The sequence below is a fragment of the Podarcis filfolensis genome (genome assembly GCF_964270895.1).
Source record: "Podarcis filfolensis genome assembly, chromosome: 12".
Classification (NCBI taxonomy): domain Eukaryota; kingdom Metazoa; phylum Chordata; class Lepidosauria; order Squamata; family Lacertidae; genus Podarcis; species Podarcis filfolensis.
The window spans coordinates 14,939,704-14,967,372 of record NC_139614.1 but is presented as its reverse complement, the minus strand read 5'-3'; the positions used below and the strand labels follow the sequence as shown (position 1 = coordinate 14,967,372).

At 45.2% G+C, this 27,669-nt stretch overlaps 1 protein-coding gene and 1 long non-coding RNA gene across 3 annotated transcripts in view; both read left to right on the top strand.

Moving 5' to 3' along the window:
• The window catches only part of LOC310745667, a 90,287-nt gene that overhangs the window by 58,428 nt on the left and 4,190 nt on the right, over positions 1-27,669 (top strand). The window lies entirely within an intron of this gene.
• GPD1L (glycerol-3-phosphate dehydrogenase 1 like) lies at positions 315-27,479 on the top strand. 2 transcript variants are annotated; one of them, XM_083578212.1, is made up of 9 exons: positions 315-512; positions 7,587-7,764; positions 9,207-9,347; positions 10,612-10,750; positions 12,450-12,562; positions 18,090-18,323; positions 19,715-19,821; positions 23,247-24,988; positions 25,035-27,479. In XM_083578212.1, exons 1-8 carry the CDS (start codon positions 463-465, stop codon positions 23,341-23,343), a joined length of 1,059 nt encoding a protein of 352 aa, XP_083434338.1. In that variant the 5' UTR covers positions 315-462; the 3' UTR covers positions 23,344-24,988; positions 25,035-27,479. The 2 variants fall into 2 exon arrangements, with proteins under 2 accessions (XP_083434338.1, XP_083434339.1); XM_083578213.1 differs by having other exon boundaries at positions 25,026-27,479.

Here is a 27,669-nt window from a genome sequence, read left to right as displayed (position 1 = left end):
TCATTTTCTAGCAAGAGTAATCCTCTGCACAGACAGAAATAAGCGGATTGGATCTGCCAAGGTTGCAAGCCTCACCGTGCCTACTCAGAAGTAAACCCCATCGAGTTCAACGGGACTCCTTCCCAGGTAACTGCAAAACGCTTGCCTAAACTCCTTGGGCTTGCAAAGAATGAGCCGCGCAAAGCAAATCCGGTGCAACGGCGCTGCATCCTCAGCGAGATTTTTAAAAATGAAATAAAAGCAATACCCGGCGGCACGTGTCTAGCCTAGTCAGTCGGAAGAGGACTATAATTCCCAGCAAGCTCCGGGTGAAGGAGGAGGTCCCTGGCTCTTGCTGGGGGGGCGGGATCGTCTCCTGCGCCGATTCTGCATGGGCGGCGGAGGACTGCTGGCCGCGGCCATTGGAGGGTCTCCAGGCGCCGTTCCCTTCGCGCTGCTTCCCTTGCCGCTGCCGCCGCCCCCATGGCTACAGCGTCGCCCTTGAAAGTCAGCATCGTGGGCTCAGGAAACTGGTGAGCGCAGCTGGGGGGCGCGATCCGCCCAGAGGCCACCGGGGCACCGAGAGGAACCTGCGCTTCCTGGTCCTCAGCCCTTGTTGCTTAGGATGCGCGGGTTATAGGGGCGCAGGCAGGGGTGGAGAATCAGGCGTCTCCCACCCCCCTGGATTCTGTTCTGTTTTTCCTAACAAAGAATTCCCTGCAAAATAATATATGCAGCTGTCATGGGCCGTCATCCTTGTTCTACTTCCTTGTTGGGCGGGAATAGGCGACACCCCTGATCACCCTTTTGCAAATCTCCTTTTTTTCTGAATGGCAACTATTTTTTCTTCTTCTGAATAGTTAATCGCACGTGCGTCAGGTTTGCGTTTCGTTTTAATACCTCGAGGGCTGGGCCTGATCACCCGCTAATTTCCCCCCTCTTTCTTGTCCTCGCCCTGGCTTAGGATAGTGGAAGAATGATGGCGTTATTCTAAAGGCACCGATGACGGTTCTCTAGTTTGGGAGGGTTTTCTCAAGGCAGGTGGGCAGGGCGCACGCCACCAGAGAACAGCCCACAAAACTCCCATGCACTCAGCGAGAACTCGGGTCTGTGCAACGCCAAAAGGGTGCCATCCGTAGAATAATAGAATTGTAGAGTTGGAAGGGACACTGAGGGTCACCCAGCCCAACCGCATGCAATGCAGGAATCCTTTGCCCAACGTGGAGCTCAGACCAACGACCCTAAGATTAAAGAGTCCATGCGCAAGAGAGAAATAGCTCTCCAAGGTTTGTGGAAGTACAAATGAATGGGGTTGTGAGCCGGGGAAGGTAACTCAAAACAGCTTGATGAAGATGAAGTCTAAGCATGCTAAGTGGTTGCAGAATGCTGACTGTTTAGGGAACCAACATGGGTCTTGAACCCATAGGTAAAAGGGACCCCTGACTATTAGGTCTAGTCGTGACCGACTCTGGGGTTGCGGCGCTCATCTCGCTTTATTGGCCGAGGGAGCCAGCGTACAGCTTCCGGGTCATGTGACCAGCATGACTAAGCCGCTTCTGGCGAACCAGAGCAGCGCACGGAAACGCCGTTTACCTTCCCGCCGGAGCAGTACCTATTTATCTACTTGCACTTCGACATGCTTTCGAACTGCTAGGTTGGCAGGAGCAGGGACTGAGCAACGGGAGCTCACCCGGTCGCAGGGATTCGAACCGCCAACCTTCTGATCAGCAAGTCCTAGGCTCAGTGGTTTAACCCACAGCGCCACCCAAAACGTTGACAGCTATGTGAACCCATGACCTCAAGATTAAGAGTCGCATGCTCTACTGACTGAGCTATCCAGCTACACATACGTAACATATATATTTTTGCAGGACTCACTTGTTACGTATGCTTTACATGCATATTTTATTCTTCCTCCAAGGGTGAAGTGAGTGGTTCTGTTCTCTCCCTCCATTTTATCCACACAGCAGTCCTCTTCTGCTGAAAAATAGTCACTGACCCAAGACCACCCAGTGAACTTCATGTTGGAGATGGGATTTGAACCTCGTTCTCCTGGGTTCTGGTCCAGTATGCTAACCATTGCACCACAATGGCTCCTTTTGCATGACAGTATCTAGTCCTTCCAGCAGTTGTGCTTGAAGCTATCAGATGAATGTGTGCTAGATAACTAGTGAGATGGAAACAGGCCCATTATGCTTCACTTTCCGTGAGATGACCATGTTCCTGCTTCCTGTGTCCCACAATGCCTTAAATACTCCACTTACAAACCAGAAGTGTCTGTTTCAGAATGCTACTTATTTCCCCCGTCAGTAACAAACTTTGTCCTAAGTTCCTCTTGTCTGCCGCCTGAATGTGGCTAAAATTGAACCTGGTCCTCCTGGGTTCTAGTCAACCGTTGAACCACAGTGGCTGTCATTCCTTTTGCACGATGCCTGTTGCATATAGATATTTCCACTTTCCATGCTGCATTAAGAAGAATACCTTTTGCTCTGGAAAGTATTACCTGTAGTATTACCCTTTGCTCACCTTTGTCTTCATCCTTTCACGGAATATACACGGAGGGAGAGAATCACACCAGCTGGTCCCATTTCCCCCCCAACCTCTGCAGAACAGACAAAGTTGAGACTGCACATGGATAAATGCTCAATTTACTTACACATGCATGGAGTCTGTACTCAGGACTGGGAGACCTAGCCCTGTTCTCCCTGTTGTCTGAACAAGTGGAAGGAGAAGGGGAACATGCTATCCAGCCCCACCCTCTGCGCATTCAGCTGAAGTTTGCCCTCTGGGCATTCATCCGCAGGTGCGTCATTGGTGAGGGTGAGGCTCCTGCAGCTGACTGCAACAAGTAGCCAAGCCTTTAGTGTCATCTGCCAGTAGAAATTCCGCAGGCACCTCCTGTGTCAGCTTTTAAATGCCTGCTGCGCTTATACAGGCATTTCACCTTTCCATTAGCTGACTTTTGATTTTAACGCTTTTGTATCCCAGGTAGGTAGGGACAGGGGTGGCACTGTGGGTTAAACCACAGAGCCTAGGGCTTGCCGATCAGGAGGTCGGTGGTTCAAATCCCTGCGTCGGGGTGAGCTCCTGTTGCTCGGTCCCAGCTCCTGCCAACCTAGCAGTTTGAAAGCATGTCAAAGTGCAAGTAGATAAATAGGTACCACTCCGGCAGGAAGGTAAACGGCGTTTCCGTGCGCTGCTCTGGTTTGCCAGAAGCGGCTTAGTCCTGCTGGCCACATGACCCTGAAGCTGTATGCCGGCTTCCCTTGGCCAATAAAGCGAGATGAGCACCGCAACCCCAGAGTCGGTCATGACTGGACCTAATGGTCAGGGGTCCCTTTATGCCATGTGGGTGGGGTACAAATATTATTATGATTATTATTGTTATTAAGCTTAGTGTATGGCTTTATGTATAATTGATATTTGCAGATTGCTTCCTGTGAAGCACCTCAAAGCAATTCTACAATACAATAAAACCTAGAAAAATTACATATATGAAAACAAGTTCAAATCCAACAGAGATATTACTGGGATAGCAGTTTTATCCCTTCGAATGGAGCAGCTTTTTGTGGGGAGGGAAGCAGTTCAGATTGCTCTTCAAGGAGCCTAGATAATGTTTTGGTCTGTTTACAGAGGAGGATAGAGCTGGGCGGTATCTGGTTTTCAACATTGTGATATATCAACATGTCGCAATGTTTAGCTGGTGATATATCACAATGTCTGAAGAAAAGATGGAGCTATGTAGAGGCGTTGGTTGGCTTCACGGTTTTTCCTGCATCGTGATTTTTGCATAACACATACACACACATCATGATTCGTGATATATTGCCAGGTCAAAAATTATGAAACCGATATCACAATATGGACTTAAAACTGATTTGGATTATATACTCATATATCTATCGCCCAGCCCTAGAGGAGGAGGAATTATATTTCTAGACTGCCCATAAACTGAGTGCTCTAGGTAGCTTACAGAAATCAAGAAAACACAAAATGCAACACAATCCCATTAAGAACATTCTCATCATTGGTTCCACTGGTCATGTTGGCAAGAGTTATCTGCCTTTGGTTTCATTGCATTTCTCACTTCTGGTAATATATGGACAGCCATGGCTTGTGACATTTCTGAAACGTGTCTTCCTGAGGTACCACTGTACTTTATTTAAAAAGGGGGGGAGGGGTGTTTATGTCCAGGAAGAATAGTGGGATATTTTTAACCTGCTTTTTGTCTTGCACCCACTGAGATATCTTCTGCAATGTCAGCTGACAGAGCCTGTTCAAATTGCTCAATGTTGGCAGCAGATTAGTGCTGACTTTGTTTCCTGAAGGGAAAGTTTTACATGAGCCCCATTTCAAACTTGCAGAGACAAAACTTTATTTCGTGGTCACTTGTAGGAGCTGTCAGAAGCATTTTACAGAGAGTTGCAAAATTACACAGCACACACACTTCAGGACTGGGAATGAGGAAATGGGAGAAGGTGGTCCGCTATTTTGCAGTTTTGTGTTCCTATACTGGTTACTTGCTTTCATCCATTGCCATTGTGATACTGCAATACAGTGGTACCTTGGTTTACGAACAGCCCTGTTTACGAACTATTCGGTTTACGAACTCCACAAAACCGGAAGTAGTGTTCCGGTTTGAGAACTTTACCTCGGTTTATGAATGGAAGCCGAATGGTGGAAGGGCACCGGCGGTACCACTGTAAATATATTCAGTAACACGACTGCTTTTTAACATGGGTGCCTTATCTGTTTGTTTTGTTTCCTTTGTTGTAAAGGCTCTACGTGAATACGTTATTCCATTTTTTACAGGTAGCGTATTGGTCAAAGCTTAGCAATGTTGACCTATTTTCATATATTGGCCCATTGGAACAAAATTTATCATATAGCTTTTATGAGGGCAAACTCCTGTTCACAGTGAACGATGCAATATTTTAAGTTGCACCTCAGTTGGATGTCCCCAAGGAATCTGAAGAGGGAAAGTGTATTTTTGAGTGAGACTGAGGTCTTAAGCCCTGTTTAATCATTTGTTTCAATCTTAAATGTGCAAAATATCTGAGGGAGAGCAAATACACGTTGGGACAGACAAGCAAAAAGAGGTTCCCAATTGTGGAAATACAAAAAAAACCCAAGGTGGTTACAAATGCAGATCCTTGGCATGTAACAGGTTAATGTATTTCCAAAGAGATCAACCATTTGGTGGGGGGGGGGGGGCTTGGAAGCTCTCTCAGCACACCCTGAACATTAGTTCTTCCAGTTAAGGGTTTGACAAGTACATGCACATAACCCTAATTTTAGGAACTGCTGGTATTTGCCTTGCCTTGCATCATTCTGTTTAATTTAAATATATTAAGCTACGAATATTAATAGCTGTTTCGATAATTGTTTTACACAGTGCATTCAAGCTTAGTCATTGTTTGGCTTAGCATGACATGCCAACATGGTCAGTGGTTCGTCCAGAGTCACTAAGTGAGCTTCATGACTGAGTGATTTGAACCTAGTGGTAGTTTGCAAGTCTATGACAGGCATCCCCAACCTGCAGCCCTCCAGATGTTTTGGACTACAACTCCCATGATCCCTAGCTAACAGGACCAGTGGTCAGGGATGATGGGAACTGTAGTCCAAAACATCTGGAGGGCCGACAGTTGGGGATGCCTGGACTATGATCACTGCAAAACACTGGAAAAATATCTCCTGATAAGAAAGAATTGATTCATTGATTGCTTCCCTAGCAATGGATTTTGTCAGCTACCTACCACACCCAAGAGAGCGCATAGTTTTCAAATTAAAATCCAGTGGCTTTGATAGTCTTGCATTTAAAAAGGTAAAGGTACCCCTGCCCGTACGGGCCAGTTGTGTCTGACTCTAGGGTTGTGTGCCCATCTCACTTAAGAGGCCGGGGGCCAGCGCTGTCCGGAGACACTTCCGGGTCACGTGGCCAGCATGACAAAGCTGCATCTGGCGAGCCAGCGCAGCACATGGAAACGCCGTTTACCTTCCCGCCAGTAAGCGGTCCCTATTTATCTACTTGCACCCGGGGGTGCTTTTGAACTACTAGGTTGGCAGGCGCTGGGACCGAACAACGGGAGCGCACCCCGCTGCGGGGATTCGAACCGCCGACCTTTCGATTGGCAAGTCCTAGGCACTGAGGTTTTACCCACAGCGCCACCCACGTCCCTAGTCTTGCATTTAGCTCAGTATAAAATGTTAGCGTTTCATCTGTTTCCACAGGGGTTCCCCCCCTTTTTTAAGGCAGCTGATACTAAGAAGAAGAAGAAGAAAAAGGAGCTGTATCCTCAGTGTGTTGTTTTAGCGATCTATAAAAGCCTTCATTATATCGGACCTCTTCTATTTCTAAATTTATTCCAGCCCATGTGACACTTCCTAGGCAGAAGTCATGAAAGAGAGTTGTGTGTGAAAGAGAGGGTTGCACACGTAAGACAGAAGAAGTCTCTTAACAGATGCATTTTTTTAAAATTTATCTGTTGCCTCGTGGCTCAGTGGGGCCTTGCGTCAAAGAAAGCACATGCAGTTTAAATACCAGTCCTTATTGTCCTTGACATACAAAAGACATGTGACTAGTACAGAATGACTGGAGGCAAGTTGAGAACATAAAACTGCTCTGCCTTATGATACAAAGCTTCAGGCATGAGTGTCCGTGACTTTGAGGCACTTGTCATTGTTCAAAGGGCATAATTTTAAATGCTGCAGTGGGGCAGAGTTTTATGCTTCTCAAATTACCTTGCTTATCAGTTGAAGAAGTTTAACCTCCTCACTTAAGGTGCCAAACTAGTGCTTAGTGCAAAATGCCTTCCTGTGCAATTTGCCTGTGTAATTGGGCTGCTGTAGGCACAGAGTTTTGCATACACTAACCAGGGGTCAAGAAGGTTTACCTCGGGCTGGATCGCGTGGGAGTGCGTGCGCCCACGATTTTTGGCGTCTGCGCAGATGCAATTTCTGGCTCCGCAGAAGCGAGTCCCTGCGCTGTGCTGCACCGGTTTAGCGCAGCGCATGGGGACTCGCCAAGCAGGCGGCTCGTTTCAGGGGTGGTTCGGGGGCCAGTTAAATGTTATCCCTCGCACAAGTTGCTTTTCAGCTCTCACTGAAGTGAAATGAGGGGGAATAGAAGTACCGGTAAAAGCAGGGCTTTTTTCCGTAGCCAGAACTCAGTTCTGGTACCATTCTTGCTGGGGCTATAGGGATTATAGTTTGGTAAAAGGTAAAGGACCCCTGGACGGTTAAGTCCAGGCAAAGGTGACTATGGGGTTGTGGTGCTCATCTCACTTTCAGGCCGAGGGAGCCAACGTTTGTCCACAGACAGCTTTCTAGGTCATATGGCCAGCAGGACTAAACCGCTTCTGGCACAACAGGACACCATGACGGAAACCAGAGCGCATGGAAACGCCGTTTGCTTTCCCGCCAGAGCGGTACCTATTTATCTACTTGCACTGGCGTGCTTTCGAACTGCTAGGTTGGCAGAAGCTGGGACTGAGCAACGGGAGCTCACTCCATCACGGGGATTCAAACCACCAACATTCTGATCGGCAAGCCCTCTGTCTTAATGTGGCATATTTAATAAGGTGTTATCTTTTCTCTATTTATTACAGGGGTTCTGCTGTGGCTAAAATAATAGGCAACAATGTAAAAACACTGCAAAAGTTCGCTTCTACAGTGAAAATGTGGGTTTTTGAGGAAAACATTGATGGACGGAAATTAACCGATATCATAAATAATGATCACGAGAATGTAAAATATCTCCCTGGACACAAGCTTCCAGACAATGTGGTAAGACATATATATTAGTTATCTCTGTTTATTTTAAGCATTTTACTATTCTAAAGTATTGTTTTAAAAGTTTTACTTTTCCCCTCACACTGCTGCATTTCCCAGAGTTCTCTGGGAAGAGGGATTGACTGCTCAACCACTCTGGGAATTGTAGTTCTGTGAGGGGAATAAGGGGTCTCCTAACAAATCGCAGCACCCTTAGCAAACTACAGTTCCCAGGATTCTTTGGGGGAAGCTATGCCTGTTGAAGTGAAATAAGAGAGCTTCAATTGCAGATGTGACTTTGGGCCCAACTAACAAACTTCTTCAGAACCTGGTTTTTGTGTGAGGAGAGGAACGGCGCAGAGTAAAAATAATAGGCTTAAAGTAAAAGAACAAAAGCTCTTATTCACATTTACGTTTTGTTAAATTCCAAAATAATAGCTGTCAGTCATTTGCAAAAATTGGAACCCAGTGTGCCCTCCCCGTGAACAGAAGGAGATCTGCCATTTGTGGAAGGGGCCTGGGTCTGGCAGGCCTTCCATTCACAGCACTGAGAGGAGATTGTTTCTCTGCTGTGCTGCGTCGCAAAACAAGTTATTTTTCTGGAAGTTGCACCAACAACCTGAAGTTGATTTTTATAGAAGCATGAGGGGGCTAACTAGGGGAGGAGAGGACAGGATTTGTTTCCATTCTGTGAGTGCAATTCTGCTCACAAACCTCTGATTCCAACCCACAGAGAATAGTAACCTTTTACTATCTGCAATAAGTATTAGATTTCCCCAAATCCGATGTAAATGGTATCTTATTTAATTCTGTTTCCAACTTTAGAAGCAATCAAAAACGTTATTTTTGTGTTTTTATATTGTAAACTGCCCTGTGATCTTTGGATGAAGGGCAGTATGGAAATTTGATGTAATTTGCCATTGGTTTGTTTAAAATTTAGAAAACTAATACATATTATTTGGCAAAAAAAATTACAAATTGAATTAATAATATTAATAATACTTTGCTAGTTTACATTGGGTGGGAATGAGTTCCAAATTTGCTTGTGCCTTTATACTTGAAATTTGCTGTTATTATCAGTTGGCTTGCCAGGTATTAGCTTCTTACAACGAACAATACAAGCAACACGAAGACCAGTATACTAGATAGCACTGCAAGGTATTAGCTTCTTGGCAGTATAAAATATTTGCTGTGCAAATAAGTTTTCTGCAATTCCAGCTGATGCATTTGCCAATGGTCGAAGCCAGCCAACAAAAGAGTCGCTTTTGGAATAGTAGAACCAATCTGTGCTTAGTTTTAATCTGTGCTAGTTTAAAATCTTTAAATTTTATGTCCATTATAATAATAAAAAAAGCATTTCTACAAACAAAATAAAATCGGCGCATTGAGAGAGATGTCTTCTTTCTTCTCTCTTTCTCATCTCTCCCTTTCTTCCTCCCTTGAATAAATTTCCATAGGTTGCTGTCCCAAATCTGAAGGATGCCGTGCAAGACGCAGACTTGCTGGTTTTTGTCATTCCCCACCAGTTCATTCATAAAATTTGCGATGAGATCACGGGGCGCGTAGCCAAGAAAGCTGTCGGTATAACTCTCATTAAGGTACAACAGATACAGATACAAGCCTTACTTTGGTGTCAATGAGTCCTTTGGAATTGTTCAACGGGCTGTTGAACAAAAACAATTCTGAAGCGCCAAAGAGATGTATAATCCCTAGACTTACGGCAATATAGATCCAGCTCATTTGGATCAGTAGCTTTGAGTTCTGAAAGGCGCTGTGCATCATGCAATTATGTAAAGGTGGTAACATGGTGAGTCATTGATGCTTTGGCATAAAGCCACACACCCCTGTGGCAAACATGCTGTGACTGGAGCTCATCATTGTAGCGCTGTGGCACCCTCCCTCTTGAATTTTCTTCCATTAGACATGAAGCAAGTCCTACATTGTTCTGTTTTTGATGTTGGTGGAAACATTTCTTTTCCCCCGAACGTTCTCAGATTATTCCTATTTTATTTCTGAATTTGTTCATTGTTGATTTTTATGTTTTAACACTGCTCCTTGATTTGTGTTGTGTTTTTCATTTCTGCACATCACTTGGGTCTTCTCTTCAAAGCAGTTTATGAATTCTGATTATTTATTTAAAAAAACACAACAAAAAACCCACAGCTTTTAAATGGTCATTGCAATTCTACAGATTCGGCCTAATCTATGGACTCAGCTACACGTTAAAATGAAATATTTTAAATGTGTTGTAAAGTGCACTATGGGTGCTAAACCACTGAGCCTCTTGGACTTGCCGATCAGAAGGTCGGCGGTTCGAATCCCTGCAACGGGGTGAGGTCCCGTTGCTCTGTCCCAGCTCCTGCCAACCTAGCAGTTCGAAAGCACGCCAAAAAAGTGCAAGTAGATAAATAGGTACCGCTCCGGCGGGAAGGTAAACAGTGTTTCCGTGCGCTGCTCTGGTTTCAGTGTTCCGTTGCGCCAGAAGCGGCTTAGTCATGTTGGCCACATGACCTGGAAAAACTGTCTGCGGACAAACGCCGGCTCCCTCGGCCAGTAAAGCGAGATGAGCGCCACAACCCCAGAGTTGTCTGCGACTGGACTTAAGTGTCAGGGGTCCCTTACTTTTACCTTTTAAAGTGCAATATGCAAATGTGACACTGGTGAAAGTGAGCTATGCAAAAATTCAGTGTATTTTTCAAACTGTTTTAAAACCAAGCATTTTCACAGTGTTTTTTAATATGTGTGTAGATTCCACCCAGTTAGCATATAGGCAGAATTTCACCCACTAGTGAGGATAATTATCAGTCTTCTGTCTGATGTTGATAACTGACTATAGTGGTTACCTTTTAATGTTTACTGCAGGGAATAGACGAAGGTCCAGAGGGTCTCAAACTCATATCTGACATCATCCGAGAGAAAATGGGAATAGACATCAGTGTGCTGATGGGAGCAAATATTGCCAATGAAGTAGCAGCAGAGAAGTTCTGTGAAACCACAATAGGTAATTTTTTTAGGATGCTTTATAGAGGGTCTTCTCCCTGTTGTCATCTGGTACCAATCCTCTAAGGACTTTAGATTTTATTTATGACCTTTTTTTATCCCATCCTTCATCCAAGACGCAAATGGTAGAATTTGATTCCTCTGTAGATTACCCTTAGGAATGGTAGAGATCCAGGGAATTACAGTGACGTCTTGCGCAGGGGTGAATGACATGCTTGAAGAAGGGGCGTGCTTGTAATCTATATTTATATATTCCTGGTTGAGTTTTTAAAAAATGTTTTTATGAGGGACCTATGTATATAAGATGGGACGCGGGTGGCACTGTGGGTTAAACCAGAGCCTAGGACTTGCCGATCAGAAGGTTGGCAGTTCGAATCCATGCGACGGGGTGAGCTCCCGTTGCTCGGTCCCTGCTCCTGCCAACCTACCAGTTCGAAAGCATGTCAAAGTGCAAGTAGATAAATAGGTACCGCTCCGGCGGGAAGGTAAATGGCATTTCCGTGTGCTGCTCTGGTTCACCAGAAGCGGCTTAGTCATGCCGGCCACATGTATGCCGGCTCCCTCGGCCAATAAAGCGAGATGAGTGCCGCAACCCCAGAGTCAGTCATGACTGGACCTAATGGTCAAGGGTCCCTTTACCTTTATGTATATAAGATAGCATTTTGGATGGAAGACACAGTCTACTGAAAAACACAGTCAGGCTTCATTAATACCTTTGTGATCGTACCTGGAATTTTATTAAAATAGAGCAGGAGTGGGCCACATTATATAAAGCCCTACTAGATTACTGTAGGCATCTTGTGGCCCATGGATTTCTCCATCAGGCTTGTTTTCAGCATCCCGTATGATCCAGGTCCTCTCACTTTAAGAGCCCATATGTGCAGGGAAGGCTTTGCAGCTGAGCGTTTTTGATACTGCACCTGGCTCTTGGATAGGGGACAGACCATGTTGAGAAGACTTGGGTTCAAGTCATGAGGTGTACTGGATGGGCCTTGAGCCCAGGTCACTGTCTCTAGGCCTGTCATCCCTCGTAGGGTTGTAAGCCCACTTTGGATTCTACAGAGGAAAGATGAGAAAGAAGTACTGTATTGGCCGAAATATAAGATGCACCTGCAAATAAGACGCACCTTTAAAATTCAAGGCGGGGGGAGACAATACCCGAATATAACCGGCTCTCTTAAAATTGGGTTACAGGCTGAAAATCGCTGCGGTTGGTAGAATTGTAACTCCGAGCCAATTTAAGCCTTTGATCTTGCAAGCCAGCAAAAGTTACCGCACAGTCGCTAAAATCGCAAATCGCTATTCAATTGCTACAATTCCGCAGGCAGGCACTCACACCCGTAAATGGCAAATGAACAGTCTCAAGCTTGCAAATCGGCAATAAAACATTTTTTTTTGTTCCGTTTTACCGTATGTCTGTTTCAGCAGCGATATCGTAAAAGGTAATTTTTGTAAGGTCGCGAATTTAAGCTGCGCTTCAACTTTTTATGGTCGGAATTTGGGGGGGAAATGTGTCTTATATTTGGGGCGATACAGTATATGCCTGATCAAGGGCTTTAAATGATATAAAAGTATACATGAAGAGTTGCCTAGTACCTTGTTTTGAACAGTTCTGTCTTGTTTCTAAAAGCCAGCATGCTAGCTAAAATAAAGCTGACCGTTCTCCTTCTGCCCTTCACCTCGACACCCCTAAATAACAGGCTGCAAAATTTTGGAGAATGGCTTCCTCTTCAAAGAACTTCTCCAGACTCCGAACTTCCGAATAACTGTGGTGGACGATGCCGATACTGTTGAGCTTTGCGGTGCTCTTAAGGTAATATTTGTTTTTGGGCAGGGATGACATTAAAAGCTAAAAAAACTACAATCCTAAAACTAGAGAGCAGAGAGCTATGGGAAGTTGGGTACTAGGCCAACACCTTATGCTTGCTTCCTCTTGATGCTAGAGTTTGGCTAGAGGGTGATGACAAAACTCCACTCAACTTGCCTTCTCTCAGATGGCTTCCTCATATTTTGTGTCCGAGGGGAAGTACTGTGATGCCATACTCAAGATCTTCCGTTCTTCCTATGCAACAAGAACCCCCAAACCAACCACAAGGGTAGGGATGGGGAAGCCTGTGGCCTTCCCAAAATTGTTGGACTCCAACTCACATCAACTCCAGCCAGCAGGGCCAGTGGACAGGGATTATGGGAGTTGTAGTCCCAAGAACTGTCTCCTTTGTGCCAAAGCAGAAGAATCTAGCCAAGCTTGGGACAGTGACCCAAACATAGACTTTATTTCTTTGTAAAAGGGTTTGGTGGTAGGGTCACTTCCTAATATGTGAAGATGTTACGTTTTTCGTTTGCATTTGGCTCTCTTATCTCCAGGCTGGATTTCAAAAGATGAGCACCAGAGAAATAGGCATGGGGCAATACTCCAAAGTCCTTAAGTATCAAATGAGTACCACCAGTGTTGCCCCATTGGTTGTTGCCGGACTAAATAAATCTGACTAAATAGATCCAGTAGCAGAAGAATTTCAGCTTGTGCAACAGACCTTCTTCTCCCTGAATATACCTCAGCGTTCTCCCCAAATTTGTTCCATTGGGTTGGGGGAAAGTACAGAACAAATTTAGTTGGGTGCATTAGGATAGGAGAGGGAGGGGAAGTTATATCGCAGAGCCAAAACTCCTTGCACTCGTATATCTGTTTTGTGGGATGCGGCGCCCCACCCTTTTTAATTGGCTCTTCTTTTTCAATAGGGACGCGGGTGGCACTGTGGGTTAAACCACAGAGCCTAGGACTTGCCGATCAGAAGGTTGGCGGTTCGAATCCCCATGACGGGGTGAGCTCCCGCTGCTCGGTCCCTGCTCCTGCCAACCTAGCAGTTCGAAAGCACGTCAAAGTGCAAGTAAATAAATAGGTACCGCTCTGGCGGGAAGGTAAACGGCGTTTCCGTGTGCTGCTCTGGTTCGCCAGAAGCGGCTTAGTCCTGCTGGCCACATGACCCGGAAGCTGTACACCGGCTCCCTCGGCCAATAAAGCGAGATGAGCACCGCAACCCCAGAGTCGGTCACGACTAGACCAAATGGTCAGGGGTCCCTTTACCTTTACCTTCTTTTTCTAAAAACAGGGAAGGTTTCCCTAAGGATAGCTGCCTGAGGACTGAATCAAGGGCCAAAAAAAAAAAAAGTTCTGCAGGTGGGATTCATGTACCAATCATGATAATTTTTAGCTCACGACATTGCTTAAAAGCACATCTAAATGCAGTGCCTATAATGATTGCAGCTGGAAGATGATGAAAGAACATCTGCTGCATATCCATTTTCATTGGATGTATTGTTATCATGTCTGGCAACAAGCTGGTGGAGATACAGATGCAGCTAAAAGGCTCTGCAAATAGATTTCCCCCATTTCAAAAAATACCAGATGTGTTAGATTGTTATCATTCACACTGGTGCTATAGAGACAAGGCACTAGAAACGAGTGCCCGGCGACAAGAGCTTCCTGCCTGTTTTGTGCACTGGCCATTTTCATTGCTAGGGACCAATCTGGTGAAAAGCATGCATGAGTACTTTTGAAAGCAATCCATTTCCCTTCTTTTTAAGAGAGTGGAGAAGTGCCGCACTTCAGATGCTGGAATCCACTAGAGATAGATTTAAAACTTTCATGGTAAGATCTGAACATCTGTGTGCGATAGAGGCTTCTTTGTGTACTTGGCCCCAAGTGGGGTTGTTGTTGTTGTTTATTAATTACTTATACCCCATCCATCTGGCCAGGCCTCCCCAGCCACTCTGGGCGGCTCCCAATAGAATATTAAAAACACAATAAAATGTCAAACATTAAAAACTTCCCTAAACAGGGCTGCCTTCAAATGTCTTCTAAAGGTCAAATAGTTGTTTATTTCCTTGATATCTGATGGGAGGGCGTTCCACAGGGTGGGCACCACCACCATGAAGGCCCTCTGCCTGGTTCCCTGCAACCTCACTTCTCGCACCACCAGAAGGCCCTCAGAGCTGGACCTCAGTGTCTGGGCTGAATGATGGGGGTGGAGACGCTCCTTCAGGTATACTGGGCCGAGGCCGTTTAGGGCTTTAAAGTTCAGCACCAACACTTTGAATTGTGCTCGGAAATGTATTGGGAGCTAATGTAGCTCTTTCAGTGATTTGAAACCCTTCCTTCTACAATATGCGAAAGCAAATAAGGAACGGCAGGTCGATAAGAGGGAGAGAAGGAGGGTGAAGGTCCAAGTAAACTTTATTCTTTCATTCCTTCACAGTGAGTTCCTGTTGCCCCCTCTCTGCACACTCTCTTTGGCAGTGATAGGGGGTCACCTCTCCTTTGCAGCCAATAGGATTATTTGGCCTCAGCCAATGCAAGGGGCCGCAGTACAGGAGACCCTTGGGACATTTCCACCTGTCGTGGGAAAGGGCTTGGTCCTGCTGAAAGGATATACAGAGAAGAATTGGTGTCTTTGTGTCCCAGTTCCCCTTTTGTTGTTGTTGTTGTTTAATCATTTAGTCGTGTCCGATTCTTCATGACCCCATGGACCAGAGCACGCCAGGCACTTCTGTCTTCCACTGCCTCCCACAGTTTGGTCAAACTCATGCCGGTAGCTTCAAGAACACTGTTCAACCATCTCGTCCTCTGTCATCCCCTTCTCCTTGTGCCCTCCATCTTTCCCAACATCAGGGTCTTTTCCAGGGAGTCTTCTCTTCTCATGAGGTGGCCAAAGTATTGGAGCCTCAGCTTCAGGATCTGTCCTTCCAGTGAGCACTCAGGGCTGATTTCCTTAAGAATGGATCGGTTTGTTCTTCTTGCAGTCCACGGGACTCTCAAGAGTGTCCTCCAGCACCATAATTCAAAAGCATCAATTCTTCGGCGATCAGCCTTCTTTATGCTCCAGCTCTCACTTCCATACATCACTACTGGGAAAACCATAGCTTTAACTATACGGACCTTTGTTGGCAAGGTGATGTCTCTGCTTTTTTTCAGTAAAGTTCCCCTTTACTGCCAAAAAAATACCTGCTGGAGAGAGACAATTAGGATGCACAATCCCAGTTCCACCACTCCTTTCAATCCTTCCAGCAGGAGCTTCACTCTTCTTCATTGCCTGCAGCATCAATTTCCAGTTAACTCCTTGACGCAACACTTTGCTCATTCTCTTGTGGCCCAAGGCTATCCTGGTGCTGCTGAGAGCTAGTTCTGGAAGAGATGTAGCTGTGCTGGATCACACACAAATTCTCTAGTGCTATTCAGCCTCCTGAACACCTGCAAGTTGGTCATCAGGGGGAGCGATGGTACTGAATCTTTTCATATAAGCAAAATTTTATTCCAGAGAGATGGAAAGTGCTTTCTTTAAGGTCAAACTCACCAGTTGTACCTCCCTCTCCAGGCTATTCTCTCACTCATTCATTCCTACTGTGTGTAGGCTCCCTTTTGAGTTTGCAGATTTGCGGCTGTTCTATACTAACACGAAATGCTGCCAGATTCTTTTAGGGTAATTGGGTAACAGCAGCAATTATGTGATGTACAGCACTGTAAATATATGTCTGCGCTTCCTCTGCTGTTGAAGAGCTTTGTTTCTGGCTGTTCCATGCCCTAGAAATGAGGGAATGCAAGTGACAATCCATTATTCACACCGGCTCACTGCTAAGCTTGCCAAGGCGCACGTTGGCCATCTATTCTGAATTTATTTCATTTCTGGCAAAGTTCTCTGCGGTTCATTGAATCTGAGCTCAACCTTGTGATCCACTGCCTGTCTCCCTGAGCTATGGGCAGTCTGAACGGGAAAGCCGGTCTCGGACAGCTATAGATATCTCCACGGTATTTACATCATGAGCATATGATGCTGCTTTGTGAAGAATCGGACCATTGGTCTTGCAGCAGAATGCCAAGACCTCAGGCAAAGATACTTGATTGAACTGGAGAGATCAGATTGAACCTTTTTGCATGCATAGCTGTCATCTCAGTGTCTGCTGGGATAGTTCATTCGGTAGAGCATGAGACTCTCAGTCTCTGGGTTGTGGATACGATTCCCATGCTAGGTGTCAGATGGCAATGGTGGTTGCTCGTGAGTAACCAGTCGGGACTCCGACCTGTCTTTTACAGGTTTTATTTTGGTGCATAACTATTTACAGTGCAGAACCACAAGTTCATGTCTGCCTCAATCGCTAGCAGAATCCGGGAGCGGTCGTTTCCGGGCCCTCCCCCAACATAATAGCTTCGTCACCCCCAGCCTTTTCCTTCCTTCTTTGTGTTTTACACCTCTGCGCAGGGTGGGCAATGGAAGGAGCGTGCTTCCCTCCTGGCCGGCTTGGCCAGGAGCGGTGCTGAGGCTCCCAGAAGCATCCTCTGGTCCTTTCCTCTCTTCCCCACTGGAGGTGTGGCTTTCCTCACCACAGGAAGAGGAAATGCTTCGCAAGATTTTTGGAGGTTCCCTGTAACCCAGCTGCCCCTCTGCTTCCCTTCCCTGTTCCGATGGCAGTCCCCTGACACTGGGGAACAGATTCTTGCATTGCAGGGGGTTGGACTAGATGACCCTCATGGTCACTTCCAACTCTATGATCCTACAACGATAACAAGTTGATCTAAGTGGTGCAGTGAAATGCTGTAAGCTGCTACCAAATGGGGATGGAACATTACAGAGCAATCTGTCTCAAAGAGGAAGCTTTGTAGGCTCTGTATCCTGGAGCCAGGGTGGGGATTTTAAGCACGCTACATCATTTTGGTGATGTGCCTGATCATTTACCATATTTTTTGCTCTATCAGACTCACTTTTTCCCTCCTAAAAAGTAAGGGGAAATGTGTTTGTGTCTTATGCAGGCTGCGCAGCTAGCCCAGAAGCCAGGACAGCAAGAGGGATTGCTGTTTTCACTGCACAGTGATCCCTCTTGCTGTTCTGGCTTCTGAGATTCAGAATATTTTTTTTCTTGTTTTCCTCCTCCAAAAACTAGGTGCATCTTGTAGTTTGGTGCGTCTTATAGAGCGAAAAGTACGGTACATAGCATTTCTAGCATGAGGATTTATTTTCCTGGTCCAGAACTTCGAAGTCATTGAGTTATCTTGGACAAGTCAGTGTTTTGCTTGGCTTAAGAGTAGGAGTCGTAGGGATCAATAAGAATTGCACATCTTTTTTTGCATTTAAAATTGCTTTAAAACTTTCCTACTGCTTTCTTGGAGCTTAGGATGGCACACATGGTTCCCCCAGGCACATCAACTCACAACAACCCTGTGAGGTAGATTAGGGTGAGGTCACCCAGTGAGCTCTGTCATGAAGCAAGAGCCCTTCCGCCTTCCTTGCCGCTTCAGAGTCTATTTCTCAAACAGTTGTTTTCCCCTCCTTTTTTATCTTCTCCTTCATTAGAACATTGTGGCTGTGGGAGCTGGCTTCTGCGATGGCCTCCGCTGTGGCGATAACACCAAAGCAGCTGTCATTAGGCTTGGGCTGATGGAAATGATTGCCTTCGCGAAGTTCTTCTGCAAGGGTCAGGTGTCCACTGCCACCTTCCTGGAGAGCTGTGGCGTGGCAGACCTGATCACCACGTGCTACGGGGGCCGCAATCGGAGAGTGGCCGAAGCATTTGTTAAAACAGGAAAGGTATGGTCCCTGGGACTCGCTCTTCTTCTCACTTGCTTTCCTGTGACTGACTCTTGAATCTCTTCCATTGTTTGGAACGATCTTGTGACAGGTGGACACACAGAGTAAAATAATTGTCTGCCATGTGGGGAAAGTACAACACGGGTCTCATGGTGATTTGCTGGGGTCTTGGGATGACGATAATGACAACCACAGCATTCTCTTAAGTAGTGTTCCATTGCAGGATGTATCAAATCGGACCTGACTCCATTATGGGCTCCTTAGATAATTGGTTTTAGAAGGGAACAGGAGGGCCACTGTTATTTATTTAAAATTGGGGTGGGGGGACGGAGTCAGGGTTTGAGGCATGGGAATTTTCCGAAGGTGTCCTCTACGATTCCCTCTCCCCTCCCTTCAGTAAATCTAGCACTGTACTCTACAGCTTAGATAGCTCAATTGGTTAGATCAGAGTTTCCCAAACTTGGGTCTCCGGTTGTTTTGAGACTACAGTTCCCATCATCCCTGACCACTGGGTCTTACTAGCTAGGGATGATGGGAGTTGTAGTCCAAAAAACAGCTGGAGACCCAAGGTTGGGAAACACTGGGTTAGATTGGGGTGCCGATAACGTCAAGGTTGCAGGTTCGATCCCCGGATGGGATAGCTCAGGCTTCCTTAACCTCGGTCCTCCAGATGTTTTGAGACTACTATTCCCATCATCCCTGACCACTGGTCCTGCTAGCTAGGGATCATGGGAGTTGTAGGCCAAAAACATCTGGAGGGCCGAGGTTGAGGAAGCCTGGGATAGCTGCATATTCCTGCATTGTAGGGGGTTGGACTAGATCAGTGATGGCCAAATTTGGCTCTCCAGCTGTTTTGGGACTACAATTCCTATCATCCCTGACCACTGGTCCTGTTAGCTAGGGATGATGGGAGTTGTAGTCGCAAAACAGCTGGAGGGCCAAATTTGGCCATCACTGGACTAAATGATCCTGAGAGTCCCAACTCTACAGTTCTATGATTCTGTATCCTGTGGGTTGTTGCAATAGATAGGGCTTTGGATTTGGAGCACATCTCTACTCTTCTGATTTGGGGCATGGACTGTTCTGTTTAGGTTCAGTCTCCACAGGTTCTCCTCTTGGTCCAAAGAGTTGTTAAATTTTCCCTTTAAATCAGGAATGGGGAACATCCAGCCCTCCAGATGTTTCTGAATTACAGCAGCCACCATCCATAGTTGAAGAAAAAGTGGTGTGATCTAATAAGGCAATTTCTGTGTTTTGTGGGTTAGCCTGGTAAATCTGGGGTAACCAAGGTGGTACACTGCCCCCCCCCCCCGACAAAAAAAAAAGATATCGCTTTTCTACATCTTATGAATCATTAAAAGATACACCTTTTTATTTTAAAAATTGTTCAGTCTATTGAAGAATTGGAGCAAGAGATGTTGAATGGACAAAAGCTTCAAGGGCCGCAGACATCCGCAGAGGTGTATCGCATTCTTCAACAGAAAGGATTAGTGGAGAAGTAAGTGAGATCGTGTTTAAACCATGTTTTAAAATGTTTTCTTTCTCAAATATGCTGGCACTAGCTTCTGGTAACTTTATTTTTGGTTGTTTTCCCCCTGGCCCCAAATTATTCTTTAACATAATCTCCAGAGCAAATTATACCCCAGTACCCTGATAGAGATGCAGTTTGGCATGGACTTGAACATTTGATGAGCAGGGTGGGGGAAAATACCGTATTTTTTGCTCTGTAAGACTCACTTTTTCCCTCCTAAAAAGTAAGGGAAAATGTGTGGTCGTCTTATGGAGCAAATGCAGGCTGTGCAGCTATCCCAGAAGCCAGAACAGCAAGAGGGATTGCTGCTTTCACTGCGCAGCAATCCCTCTTGCTGTTCTGGCTTCTGAGATTCAGAATATTTTTTTTCTTGTTTTCCTCCTCCAAAAACTAGGTGCGTCTTGTGGGTAGTCTTCATGGATCCGCTGGGGGCTTATGTGTGTGCCATGTCTGTGTCTGAAAGTGTGGGTGAGCACATCAACAGCTAGCATGTGGCCCTCAGATAGTTGGCTGAGCATGAATGCGGCCCTCGAGAAAAAGAAAATGAAAAAAGGTTAACCATCCCTATTATAAACGAACAGCTACCTCGTGGTGCCTCTCACTAAATTATATTCATTGTTTACATCAGGCATAGGCAAACTCGGCCCTCCAGATGTTTTGGGACTACAACTCCCATCATCCCTAGCTAACAGGACCAGTGGTCAGGGATGATGGGAGTTGTAGTCCCAAAACATCTGGAGGGCCGAGTTTGCCTATGCCTGGTTTATATGCAAATAAAAGAAGCATTTCTACAGAACTCACTGACATTAATGTATTGACGAAAGATTCATGGCAAAGGTAAAGTTAAAATATAAGTTGTCTCTTCATGTCTGTCTCGGTGGAAAACATGAGCACTGGTTTTATTGTATTCAAGTATTGTGTATTTAATAGATGGCTGCTCCCAATGATGGAATAGTCTTCTGAATAATCATGAGAAATTCCAAGGGACTTTTACCAAAAGACCTTAGAAATCGAGTGGTTCCCCCAGTTTTTCATTGTTCTTTTTCTTCAATCTGGTCTCCCAAATAATTGCTGCTTTTGATTGGCAGTTCCTTTTAGGAGTGCCGCTTCTATCCATCAGCTTTAAAAGCAATTCTCTTGGGTTGTCAGCTTTTCTATATTACAGGTTGCTGTTGTAGTTTTACCAAAGAATAAGATGCGCATAGTAGCTTATTGGAGGAACTTGGAAGCTCCCACTGAATTTGGTTTTCCGCTCTTGTTTTTTGCCCCCTCCCAAAAAAAGAGTTGAAAAATGTTTGGCCCTCCCACTTATGCCAACTCAGTTATCAGTATTCTTGTTTTATCTGCTCCCACCTTTTAACACCCTGCGGGAGGCAAGGAAGAGATATGCGTCAGACATGTCCAAAGTCCGTTTTGGGGGCTTAAACCTAAAAAACAAGATATGTTTTGTTCCTAGAAGGAACAAGGAGATCCATGAGCAGAATTCTGCTTGTGGAACAGGGCACATTTGGCTACCGTGAAGAGAAGGTGGGGAGACTACCGTATTTTTCTCTCTATAAGACTCACTTTTTCCCTCCTAAAAAGTAAGGGGAAATGTGTGTGCGTCTTATGGAGCGAATGCAGGGTGTGCAGCTATCCCAGAAGCCAGAACAGCAAGAGGGATAGCTGCTTTCACTGCGCAGCCATCCCTCTTGCTGTTCTGGCTTCTGAGATTCAGAATATTTTTTTTCTTGTTTTCCTCCTCCAAAAACTAGGTGCGTCTTGTGGTCTGGTGCGTCTTATAGAGTGAAAAATGCGGTCTTTTAGGCAGTACCCCCTGCATCTGAAAATCTGCTCTGGAGTGTTGAGGGACGATGTTAGAGGTGGCTACAGGTATAAGGTGGAATTGAGGAAGATTGACTTCTCAGATCTGTTTACAAAAGCCTCTGCCAAACTGAAGTTCCTTCCTCAAATGGAAGGACTACGTCAGTTTGCAGAAGGATTTGTGTTAGATCCAGCCCTGTCTGGTGTTAGTAACAGCAACACGGTATGCTTACCTTGCCTACTGAGTCCAAGGCAGCATTTTTATTGCCACAAACGAAAATTTTACCCGGTTCCCAGGAATGGCAGCAAACAGATGGGCGCGTTCTTAGTAGCAGCCTAAGCCTCATTGCGGGACACGGGTGGCGCTGTGGGTTAAACCACAGAGCCTAGGACTTGCCGATCAGAAGGTCAGCGGTTCGAATCCCTGCGACAGGGTGAGCTCCCGTTGCTCGGTCCCTGCTCCTGCCAACCTAGCAGTTCGAAAGCATGAAGTGCAAGTAGATAAATAGGTACCGCTCCGGCGGGAAGGTAAACGGTGTTTCCGTGTGCTGCTCTGGTTCGCCAGAAGCAGCTTAGTCATGCTGGCCCCATGACCCGGAAGCTGTCTGTGGACAAATGCCTGCTCCCTCGGCCAATAAAGCGAGATGAGCTCCGCAACCCCAGAGTCGGTCACGACTGGACCTAATGGTCAGGGGTCCCTTTACCTTTACCTAAGCCTCATTGCAAAGATTTCACACTTGCCTTTGAAAGGAGGAGGAGTGATTATTTAACATCCACCCATGCTTATTGTGTCATAGCATTTGCACAAAATAACTTATAGGGATCTACCTGATCTCAGACAAACCCACCACGGGAAAGATGCACCCCCTGCTTGCTAGGGGAAAGGGCAAACTACAGAGAAAAGAAGTGTGCTAAAGGGGATGGGACAATAGCAGCTCTTCAGGATCCTGGAGATTCCTATGGCCTGATGTCCAGAGAACTCACTCACCAATCACAGCTCTGACTTCACTTGTTGTCTGAAAACACTGACCGGTGGAAGCAGCCAGGCTGGCTCATTTCACAGAAATCGCTTAGGATACATGCATATTTTGCTTCCTAACTTTCTAGAAGGGTTAGAAAATAGGGGGGGTGGGGGAAGAAAGTCCAGCCCTGAGTTGGCGACCCCAGCATCTACAACTGACTTTTCTTGGGAGATGAAATTTTTGTTTAGATGGACAGTTGTCTAAAATGTCCCATAAAGAACTCTTGCATTAATTTGTATACATTCCTCAAGCTCTGTTTCAGCAACAAACCTCTTCCCTAGATAGAGATAGAGATAGATAGATGATAGATGATAGATAGATAGATAGATGATAGATAGATAGATAGATAGATAGATAGATAGATAGATAGATAGATAGATATAGATAGATAGATATAGATAGATAGATAGATAGATAGATGATAGATAGATGATAGATAGATGATAGATATAGATTTGTGTATCAAATTTTGTTCTGCCATCAATGCATCCTGAATGCTCAGCATTCTTAGCTTTTCTCCTCTCCATCTAGTAAAACGTTTGCCTTCCTCTCGTGTCTGTTTTTTAGGTTTCCACTATTTGCTGCTGTCTACCAAATCTGCTACGAAGGGAAACCCGTCCAGGATATGATTTCCTGTCTTCAGAGTCACCCCGAGCATATATAACGCATGCCTTGCCATTGTCGCAATTCCTGCCTTTTCATAGTAATACGTGGGTTCAAATGGGTATCGTGAAGTTTTGCAAAGCGTTAACTCCGTTAAGCAATCATGGCAAAATGAATGTCAATTTGTAGGTAATTTTCAGTTTGATGTAATAGTGCATCGCCTAGAATGTCAGCAGTCTTTTTTTTACTGGCTAACATTTTGGGTAGATTTCAGAATAACGCCAAGCAGGGCTTTCACACTCCTCTAAGTATCCATGTATGTGTCTTAGCAGTATGGAAAATGCTTGATGTTTTTGTAGCCTTCATTCTGATGCTTTCTTTTTCTAAAGGGACCCATCTGGAGCACTCCAGTAATTATTGTTGGGTGGGGGGGGAGAGACAGGTACAGATCCTTTTTCTTTTTAATGGGCATCGCAGATGGCCTGAAATGCATTCTGCATTGAGGCTCTTTGCTATATATATAAAAAATTAGCTTCTGTAATGTACGCCCAGCTTTTAATCAGGGTTACATGCCTTTTCTTGAGAATGTTTATTTTCTTTAACAAATGTTTTGATGATAATCAATTTGATAGTATTTATTAGGCGAGGGAGGAGCACTTTGACCTTTTAACTTACTTACATTTTAAAAGAGATTTTAAGAAATTGAGGGGGGTGGGAATCAAATGTGTTTAAATAGTTGCGATATCTTTCATCTTTTAAAAAGGGGAAGTAACGTAGACAGGGCCTGTGTACCAAGCAAGGGGCTTTATAGATATGGCTTTGGTGCTTAGCATCATCCCACGTTTATTACCAAAACGAAACTGTGGTTTTGGAACATGCGAATGCAAAACTGCCCTTATGCCGGCTGGATTCAGGCAAACAGGTGTGTGTGTGAGAGAGAGAGAGATGTGTGTGTGTGTGAGAGAGAGAGAGAATTCTCTGATCCAGTGCATGTATGAGGGAAATTGCAAATTCATTGCCACTTGGCTTGGAAAGCTATTCAAAGGAATTCGCAACAGATACTCAGATGCAATCTTGCTACTGATCTGCTGGCATGCTTTGATGTGTTGGAAATGGCCAGTACGTGGAGAGGAAAAGCCTCTTGCGGTTTTGTTGTTTGTCCACTCCTCAAGTTACATTAGAAATAGCAAATTCCTCTGTACCCCACAGAAAGATTCATACACAGGGAACTTAGTGCTGTTATACTGTTATCTGACAGCAACTTGTGTGGTTGTGATACACAGGCCCTGCTTTCCAGCACTCAGTATGTTGTGCTTAATGTAGGTCCGAGGTGGATAACTTGTGGCCCTCCAGATGTTGTTGGACTCCATTTCCCATCAGCCCCAGCCAGCATGGCTGATGGTAAGGGATGATGGGAGTTGTAGTCCACAACATCTGGAGGCCCGCAGGCTCCCCATCCCTGGTGTAGGTAATATACCAGGAGTTGCTCAGAATACCACACACCGAGGAATGTGATGGCAATTCCCATTGGCACATGATTGTATAATAAGCGAACTGTGTTCAGTTATGACTGTGGTTTATTTCAGTGCCTGTTATGACTTCTCTGCCCAGCTGTTGAAATCTTTTAACCCACTGACTTAAAATGAGAAATGTTTCTGAGTGTTCTTCTTCTTCTAAACTGCCTTGACCTCCCTGGCATCTTAAAGGTATTAAAGTGCAATCCTATATATGTCTCCTCCGAAGCATGTATAGGACTGTGGTCTTAAAGACTGAAATAATTACTTTATCTTGATTTAGAGCTGTTGAAGAATCTAACATATCCCTCAATTCCCTTGTTATGTTGGAAGAAAAGATACCAAAAACTGGGGGCAAATGTTGTCAGATGTATTAATATGATTTCATAACCTGAAGATGAATGCAAGTATGTCAGGTACTAGAAGACAATCCTGTGCTGATTATGGAACTTTCATAATCATGTTATACATTTATATCCCACTTTTCCTAAAAGGGATTGAAAGTGGTGTGTGTGGTCCTCAAGTTTAACTAACAACCCTGTGAAGTAGGTTAGGCTGAGATGCGGTTCGCCTAAGGTCACCCAGTGAAACTTCATGGTAGGATTTGAACTTGGGTCTTCCCAATTGTAGACCAGAATGCTCTTACCACTCCAGCACACTGGCTTTTTAGCTACCTTTACATACCCTCCTAGAGGGACGCGAGTGGCGCTGTGGGTTAAACCACAGAGCCTAGGACTTGCTGATCAGAAGGTCGGCGGTTCGAATCCCCGCGACGGGGTGAGCTCCTGTTGCTCGGTCCCTGCTCCTGCCAACCTAGCAGTTCGAAAGCATGTCAAAGTGCAAGTAGATAAATAGGTACCACTCTGGCGGGAAGGTAAATGGCATTTCCGTGCGCTGCTCTGGTTTGCCAGAAGCGGCTTAGTCATGCTGGCCACATGACCCGGAAGCTATACTCCAGCTCCCTCGGCCAATAAAGCGAGATGAGCGCCGCAACCCCAGAGTTGGTCATGACTGGACCTAATGGTCAGGGGTCCCTTTACCTTTTTACATACCCTCCTAGCCCTCAAAGGGATTGGGTATGGTTATTAAGGTCTTTCTTGTTGGAAGTTCAACTCCTATATGATTCAGAAGACCCAGAATAGCCCTGCTTTAAAGACTGTGGAAGTGCAGTTTTATTGTGCAGTCTTTTGAGGTTATATGTTTTATGACGAAATGGATGCCTGGGAATGAATGCCTCACGTACATTTATTTACACAGCTGAGATAGTGCTTAAAGCCTGAGAATGGAGATACTTTCACATGCCCCTCCCGCCATGCGGGGAAAAGAATAGAAACGGAAAATGCAGAGCATGTTGTTGTTTGTATGTGCTAATTGCATTTGCATGTATTTGCTACATAGGGACCTTCTTTACACTGTGTTAGACCATTGATCCATCCAGTGGCGTAGTGTGGGGGGGAGGCCACAGGGGCGCAAAATTGTTAGGGGCGCAAAATTTCAACACCCGGTGCTGCCTCAATACAGCTGTGCACTTCCATTACTGGGCTGCATTGAAAACGGCTTCTCCTCTCCGTGTGAACCAGGAAGTGACCTCTCCAGACAATGGAACAACCCTTCTTTTCTTATCTCCGCGGCTGCAATCTCCTGGGTGACACAGATGCCGTTAGGCAATTGAATGCACATGCATACTCCGTCCATTTCCCTCCCACCCAGCCCTGCCACGCGGCCCTAAATACCGGCAACCCATGCTACACCACTGGATCCATCTAGATCAGAATTGCCTACACCAGGGGTAGGGAACTTTTATTGCTCAGTGGGCTAGACCTTTATCTCTCCTTCCTTCAATCATGGTGAGCCATGATTGACCTGTGGGTCAACTAACTGGCAGGTGCTGTCCAGGATTTCTGGTAAGGGGGAGTCTTTCCCAGCCCTACCCTTTGAACCTCTGACCTTCTGCAAGCAAACAAAATTCTCTACTGCTGAGCTATAGCCCCTTCCCCATAGTCACGTAAATGAACTGCATACCTTCCCCCCCTCACATGTAATAAAAGCACATGTGAAACAGCCTTTGCTATAGCAATTAAAAACAAAACAAAATGATTCTGTAAACATGTTATGCTAACTCTCTACACCACGAGTGTGCAGCTGCTAATTTTATGGGCTGCATTTTGCCTTCATTTTCTTGATTCCACTATTCTGTTGACTAGGAAAGATGGTCAGGACTTGAGTGGCTCGAATTTAATGTGGTACTGTGAGATTTGTTTAGAATCTCAGGAGAGCATGTTTGAAAGAATGGCTGATACAGCTGTTGGTGGGCTATATTGGGCAGAAAGCACACACTCCCCTTGATGGCATAAACCCTATTGGGTCTTATGGGGAATTATGACATTTATTTTTAATTTTTAATTATCTAGCTTAATAATGGACTTGCCTTTATTATTTTTTTAACATACAATGTGTATGTCCATTTATGTTTTGTGTAGTACATAAAGGGCTATGTAAACCGAATGTAGCAAATTACATGTACTGTTGAATCGCTTTAAAAGCTATTAACTCTGTTTAATGAAATGAATATTTGTTTTGTTTCTGTTGGTTTTGAAATGGAAGTAACATTGAATGATTTCTCCAAGCTCCACTCATTATTATTGTTGTTGTTATTGTTTTTTCAGTAAAACCTAATAATCTATGCTTTGTGTTGTGTTTCTTCCTGTAGGCATTTATTTGCCCAGCTAAATACTCCTATGTTACAAATACTTTTTTCTTTCATTGCTGTATTCTGCTACACTTTAACAAGACAGGAGGAGGACAGAAGGTTGGAAAGGACTCGTTTCTTTCTCGTGGATTTCCTAAATTAGGCTGCAGTCCTTATGCCTCTA

Coding starts and splice junctions, on each gene's coding strand:
- GPD1L (XM_083578212.1), top strand. CDS start 463: ATGGCTACAGCGTCGCCCTTGAAAGTCAGCATCGTGGGCTCAGGAAAC. Junction 7,765..9,206: donor ACAAGCTTCCAGACAATGTG/GTAAGACATATA, acceptor AAATTTCCATAG/GTTGCTGTCCCAAATCTGAA. Junction 18,324..19,714: donor CATTTGTTAAAACAGGAAAG/GTATGGTCCCTG, acceptor AAAATTGTTCAG/TCTATTGAAGAATTGGAGCA.